This window comes from Dipodomys spectabilis, unplaced genomic scaffold, assembly GCF_019054845.1.
Source record: "Dipodomys spectabilis isolate Male_0828 unplaced genomic scaffold, ASM1905484v1 ptg000081l, whole genome shotgun sequence".
Lineage (NCBI taxonomy): Eukaryota > Metazoa > Chordata > Mammalia > Rodentia > Heteromyidae > Dipodomys > Dipodomys spectabilis.
This window is the reverse complement of record NW_024870758.1, coordinates 10640001-10647500: the sequence shown is the minus strand read 5'-3', so window position 1 is coordinate 10647500 and position 7500 is coordinate 10640001. Positions and strand designations below refer to the sequence as shown.

General features: G+C 36.7%; 1 protein-coding gene across 4 annotated transcripts in view; it reads left to right on the top strand.

Annotated features, from left to right (window-relative positions):
* Nucleotides 1–7500, top strand: part of Zeb2 (zinc finger E-box binding homeobox 2) — a 131235-nt gene that overhangs the window by 83125 nt on the left and 40610 nt on the right. For all 4 annotated transcript variants that reach the window (XM_042683457.1, XM_042683460.1, XM_042683461.1 and 1 more), the window contains exon 3: nt 6843–7100. In XM_042683457.1, coding sequence (XP_042539391.1) covers nt 6843–7100 — 258 coding nt within the window. The remainder of the gene's footprint in view (nt 1–6842; nt 7101–7500) is intronic.

Sequence of the window (7500 nt, the reverse complement as noted above, 5' to 3'; positions counted from 1 at the left end):
TTAGGAGGCATATATTCATTTGATGTATTGAAGAAAGCATGAAGAAATTGTTGGTATCCAGGTGGGCAATGTATATAAAAGTTTGTGTAGAGAACAGTTTTGAAGTCTTTCACCTTGCCATCAGGATGTCCTTGTTGCTGAAGGTTCTTTAAGGCAGCTTTAACAACCCATAGATTCTGAAATATAGACTGTAAGACTTTGGAGCATCACCATATTATGGTGTACACAGAAAGTGAAGTGAAAAACTCTTTAAAGGACAGAAATGGCAACTGCAGGAACTCAATAAATAGGGGGAACATGTGTTTGAGACATCAGTACAATACTGAGTTTCCTTTGGTAGGAGTTAAGTAAGATAATAAAAAACATGAGTTCTAAATACACAGGAAAACTTAAATATATTTACTTTTATTTTAAAAAATAAACAGATGTCAAGTTGTTGTGTCACTTCGAACATTGTGACCTAGGAATACGGTGCTTTTCTTGAAAGTGAGCTGAATTTATTGCTATGAACTAGCTGACCAACATCTGTTTTGCTGATAGTTTAGGAAAGGGAGGATTTTTGCCTTTGTTTGTCATTATTTTTATTTGTTCTACATTAAGGAAGAGGTTTCTAGGAGAAAATTGTGTAAATAAGATGCTATTACCTACATGTGCAAGTTTATCCCGATCTTCAACGACTCTACAAAATTAGAACCTTAAAAACAAAATCCCTACCTTACTAACATTTGAAAACCTTTCCCAGATACAAGAGGTTAGGAGGATGAGCATCTGTCATCTTCCTAAGATGTTCCTGTAACCAGGAAGATAGGGGGCCCTCAGAACTGCCCTCCCCCCTAAGTAGAACCATGGCATGGCAGAAATTCCTCTCTCATTTCACTTAATATGCATATTTTTTACATAGCTAATCTGAAATGGAAACATTTTTATCCCTATACTCAAAACTGCTTTTGTTTTATCAGCTGACATTTTACAACTCATTAATTTATAATGCTGGTTTAATGCCTTTGAATGTTCCTGGGATAAAAAATTAAAGTGACCAAGCTAGTTTGTATAAAGGCTGATAAAGTATGGTAATAGTATGATTCTTTTATAACCATGGTGTGTGTGTGTGTGTGTGTGTGTGTGTGTGTGTGTGTGTGTGTGTGTATTTCTGGAGAGCATATTTTATCTGAATACTTAAAATTGGCGAGTCTCTTCTTTCTAGCATTATCTCATTTTTCATCTCTGAGCAATAGCTAATACTGCTCCCATTTTCAAATGGAGAAATTAAGGCTCATGACCTTCAATAACACTTGTTCACACTGAATTTGTCTTTGCCTCATTGTACCTATCACTAGGCTCCCATCATAAAATGAGAAATTGAATGGTGAATTTGGGCCTATGATCTTTACCCACCTAAGTGCAGAGGTAACAAGGTAGCTGTGAAGAAGAAGGGTGTCAATGATAAATCTTCCCTGGAGAAAACAAGAGTCGCTGGATAAAAATCCTTGAAAAAGAGCCACTATGCTCAGTAACACATACCTAGAAAGTGAAATGTACAAGGCAGGGAGAGAGAGAAGAATAAAGACTAAGATGCAGGAGAAAAATCTAAGAAAGCCCTCTCCACCCATGAAGTCCTTCTAAGAAAGAAACCCAGTCAGGCCTTTAATCTACTCACTCAAACACAGATGATTTCCAAGTACCTAAGCATACTCTTTGAACCTTATTACTAATGGAGACACTTTTAAAAAATGAAGTTACATATCTGTATCATTTCCATTGTGGGTCTACTACTTGAGGATACCTTTGCAAATCAATTTTTAAATGAAAGCCTAACACCAAAATTGTAATGGACACACATTCAGCTCTTATCTCCCATATCTCCCACACATAGCAAGCAGCAGACAAAAGAAGATGTTGGAGCAGTCAGTCCATCTTTATTATTATGTAAGTGGTAATAATAGTTATATAAACCTATATTTCCACTTTGGTGCGTTAGTCACAAAATCCCATCACTGTGACAATCTTAGAGACAAGGAACCTATTTGTACCAAGTTTCCTTGGGTAATAGACCAAGGCCACACAGCTGGTTACGTGTTGGTGCTGGGACAAGAAGGCAAGTCGTCAAGCTTGTAATTCTGTGAACTGCCTCTTTATTTCTATTGTTTCCAAACTATTGCAGGAAACATGGGTGTATTGTTAGATTCTGGTAATTGATCAAATTGGTAGGCTTCTATAACTCAAATTAAGGGGATCCATGAAAGTAACAATCATCAAAACAATTTAAAATTAAGGAACAATCTCCATTTTTACTGCATGAAAATCCCCAAAAGTCCCATAGATTTCTATTCCTTTACCCAGGATTTGTAGAGTTTAAATTTAGATCACATTCTTCCCTGGAAATTTGTGTTGGTGGGTATCTTTTTGTGTTCCTGTTGTTTGCATAAAGACATACTTCCTAGCTCTGGCTTTGCCACAAACTGGTTGTATAGCCTTTGACAAGTCATTTTACCTATATTACATCTGTGGTCACAGGTTGAGTCGACTTCAAGGGTCCTTCTAACATAATTTTATGATTCTGTGTCTCTAAACAAACTGTAAGCTTCCTGAGGTAAGAATAGCACCTCCATGCATCTTCCAGAGTTACTATATTGTAGGTATTTAATAAATGTTTGTTGATGGCTTTGAAAGACTTATTGGCACACTTAACGTGAGTGGAGTTATAGGAAATCATTGTTGACCGCCTTATTAACAATTAACTGTCTATAATCTGCATATGTAATTTTCCTTTATGTCAATGAAACTTCTGCTTCCAGTGAAGATGAAGTATTGCCTTCTCCACATCAGTTCTTTTTGAGGTTAATGCATTAGCTACCACGATCTTATTTGTACTCTAACTGACAGAAAACTGTAGCAAAAGCATATAAGTAGCAAAGGGGGTTAGTTAGGTAACATTGTATAGGGCATCTTCAAAACAACATTTCTAGTATTTCAAATGTCAAGCTAATTATCAGCAATGTTTAAATGCTATAATAGGGCATTTTTGCAAATGCTGAAATTTTCCAGCAGGTATGAACATTATAAAAATGTCACGTTTTGCCACTATTGTATCACTTGTCTCCAGGAGACAAAAATTTGAAATAAAGTTATAGCTGTAGATAATAAAAAGAAACCATTATTTGTTTTGCATATGACTGTAAAATTAATTGTCATAGTGATACAATTTAGAGTATTGTTTACTTGGAAGGCAGAATAGAGAGGATTTAATATAATGTAATCTGGTGAAGTGAAAATAATGCTTATTATAGATCAACTATGCAGCCTTTTAAATATAGGTTTTTAGTAATTCAGATATATCTTTCCAGGCCCATTTGCTATAAAGCAAATTTAAGTATCAGCTTTATACCCTTTGGTAACCCATATTACGCATACAGTTTTAGAGAAAATGAAACTTTAATATGATTCCACATAAAATGACAAGTCATGCCAATAATTCATATGCACTTCATATGCAAATAGTTTTATCTTATCCATCAATTATCATGTAAACATGGTATCACATGGCAAATTTCCCTATAATACAGTACCAGTACCTGTACATAATTATGGGTACTTTTTGCCAATGCAACTGTTACACAGAATTGTAATTAATTCCTCTGAAGATTACTGTGAGAGTTTTGGATAGTGATGGTGTTTTTGGACATTTATTACTGCTCTTTAGTTGGCTTTTTGCTATGCCTCAGAGACAGATGTAAAATTAGTGTCTAATTTTGAGCCAGCAAACAGTACATCTTTCCTCTTGTTTATTGAATTGCAGAAAGGAATTCTTTGGGCTCCCACTTCTCTGTGGTTTTAAAGTAACCGTTTTAATACTGGCCATGTAATTCCAATACATGTGTAGGATTTTCCTGAAATTCAGGTTAGGTATGGTTTATTTGGTTTAATATAAGGATGAACTAGAACCTGCCAAGCTATGGAGAAGGTTCTATACTTTTGGATGCTGAATAAAACAATAAATATACTAGTTCAAAACTAGATATTGGATTCATATATATTTTGTCCAATATAGGCTGATCATTATATAAAAATGAAACCACTTCTTTGTAGAGACAAAGCTAAGCTATGTTGTTAACATATCATATGCCAATGGCAATGATGGTGACAAAGGATTAAAACAAGAACAAATGGGGAAAATGGCCTATTTTTATCTCATAATGTAAGTGGAGTTAAATCTATTATGAGTTGGCTATTCCATAATTAGAATATTTGATCAGGCTAAATTTTTCCAATGCTTACACTAGGCAAACTTATTGAGAAAAATATTTAGAAGTGGAGGATAGAATGGGAAATAAAAAATGTAATGTCTCTATCAGTGGATTAAATTTTAATTGTCGGGAGCTCCACCTTAAAGAGCAGAATAAAATACCCTTATTTGAATTCAAATATATAAAACTAAGTTTGTTATAAATTATTTTACCTGGTTTAACAAAAAAGACAGAGGGGTAACTCACCAGTGCAATGGCTCATGGGAAGGGGTATATCTTAGTTCACACAGGTCTGGGAATGATGGCCTACTACTTCTGTAAATGAATTTGACAGCAGTTATTTATTTAGTTTTAAAGTATTTACTACTATTTGTGAGTGCAAACCCTAAAGGTTGTGAAGTATTGTTGGTCTCTGAAGGTGATGGATGCTGTACTCCTGACCCTATATGGTGAGACATGACTTCATTGCTTGTTTAGATTGTTCTGATATTTGGGACTCCTCAAGGGCTGTTCATAAATCATTTATCTCTCTCTCTCTCTCTCTTTTCTCCACAAGAAAATATTTCAATTGTATTGCTGCAGGAACACTCACGTGTCACATGGGATATTGTGGTCCATGCAGAAAAAGACCTTAAAAAGGCATGTTTTTTTTTTTTTTGGTCAGGATAAAGGCCTTTTAATGCCTGTCCAGCCTTAGATAATTTTATTCACTCCTTCTGGACCTTTCTTTATTCCTCCTGTGCCCAGAGATCAGTTTTTAGGAGGTGGGTTGAAAGCTTCCCAGGCCTTAGGAGCTTTTGTTGTAGCCATCCCCCCCCTCCACATTCCCCCCACTTAGCGTTAAGAAAACTTGTAAAGAATCTTCTGCTTGTTGCTAAGAAATGGTTAAATCTCAGTCACCAGGAAAAAAAAGCAGCACATTATTGATTGTACTAAGGTATATCTGGACCACACAGCTAGAGCAGAGATGTTCGAATATCTCTCTTTTTGTAGATCTGAGGGCATTACCCAGCCTGAACTTGCCTAAGCCCTTGTGGTCACACCTCTTGAAAAGGTTTTGTTTCCCCCGTCAATTGGTATTCAAACCAGGTCAGCAGATTCTGTTTGCCCGGCTCCGCTGCCGTTTTCATTTTAATTTGCACCTGTTGTGCAGTTGTTCGGAAGGCAAGTGCAGACCCGCGGATTATACAAAGATCATATTATGAGCAGATATGCACGGTGTAATCTTTTTGTCCCCAGCCTCACATGACAAAAAAAATCTCTCTCTTTTTGTTCCTTTTTTACTCCCTGGGAACCTGTCAAAGCAAACAGATATGACTGACTAAAATTTGTAACTAGACATGTTTCCAGAATTCTCCAAAAGCATTATGAACCTGACACACAATCCTTTTCATTTTTCCCCTCCTTTTCTGCCACTTTTGTATAATCCGATAGCTGGCAAGAGCCACTTGAGATAGCTCAGTTGATAACTTAGCGGAGGATTGCTTTATTAGGCGCAGAGAAATCAAAATGAACCTGAAAATTGTTTGCGCTTTTTTTTTTCATGGGCTTTTTTTTTTTTCTTTCTCTCTCCCTCTTGTTCCCATGATGTCATGGTTCTAACTTGTTTTTTTGTGTGTGTTTCTGGAGAGTTGGGTTAACAGTTCTTGGCAATCCTGTGTGTGCGTAACGGCTGGTGTGTTTCTCTAGCTGAGCTAATGCCCCGTGTTTATTACTCTAATCTTTCTTGTCTGGTGGTAAAGTGGACAATTTATGTACTAGCATGTAGGCCGAGAGCCTGTGAGGGCTGACTAATTCAGAAACAGCCACCTTCAATTGAGTTCACAGACCTTATTTACAGGCTGTCTATTTTAAGAAAAGCTACTGAGCATTGCTGGGACTGAGGGCTGCAAAAGCAGCCCGCCGGTTCTTGTGAGTTATTTTAACATTTGTGTTGGTCTTGCCCGTGCCACTTAGAAATCTTCTGTAATTATGGCACTATGAAGACATCTCAATAGTAGTATTAATGGCCCAGAAGATAGGACTTTTCCTCATTTTCTGCTTAAATGATTGGGATATAAATGGCTTTAGCACATCATGTAGAAGAGTGAATATTTCAGATTCAGCAGGTTGTGTTTGTGTATGTGTGTGAATAGATGGACATTGAGTGTGTGTGTGTGTATACTGTTTCTAGAATAAAACCACAGTTAATATAGTGAAGCCAGCTTGTATGTATAGCATAACATTATATAGTAAACACATCATATCACAAAGCTAATAAAATGGTCATTTGTCCATCTGCTTTATAAGTTTTTGTTAAGTATGGGAGGTGTATGCTACACTACATCCCTTTACATGGGCTATATGTGTGTATTTGAGGTATATATGCTACTATTACTTTTTTTTTTAATTCCCATATTTTTAGTCAAAAATTTCAGCACTCAGCTTTAATTGAATAAGAATAAAAATGCTAAAACATGATGGGTATTAATTATATTTTCCTTACATGGTTGAGTAATTCAGTTATGAAAATATTAATTATTTTCCATTTAACTAAACAATTAAGGGGCAGTGATATTTTCACCAGTGTTTAGAGAGTGTTTTGTGTTTCTTCCACAGTGGTGAACTATGACAATGTAGTGGACACAGGTTCTGAAACAGATGAGGAGGACAAGCTTCATATTGCTGAGGATGATGGTATTGCTAACCCTCTGGACCAGGAGACAAGTCCAGCTGGCATGCCCAACCATGAGTCCTCCCCACACATGAGCCAAGCTTTGTTGCCAAGAGAGGAAGAGGAAGATGAGATAAGGGAGGGTGGAGTGGAACACGCCTGGCACAACAATGAGATTCTGCAAGCCTCTGTAGATGGTCCAGGTAAGCGTCTGAAACAACTTGGCCCCTTCCTACACCACTTTCAACTAATCTGTAGTACCTAGCAGACTGGTTGCAGACAAAGTAATTGAATCATTTCTTCTCATGTCTCTTGCCTGAGTAGATACCCAGTAGATGCTGGTGACAGATTACAAAGTGATAGTAATGTTATTACATTGTAACATTGAAAATGTCTTAGGAAGGGATTCTATTTTGATTTTTGAGGCAAAATACGAACTACACTTGTGACACATACCATGCAGTATTTTAACAGCAGTTCCAATGTGCAAATTATATCACATGATCAAGCTCAGTACTTTCATAAGAAAATAAAAGCATACGTAAAAGCTTGTGTGTATGCATGCGTGTGGGGGGGGGTGGGTGTGTGTGGGGTGTGGGGGTG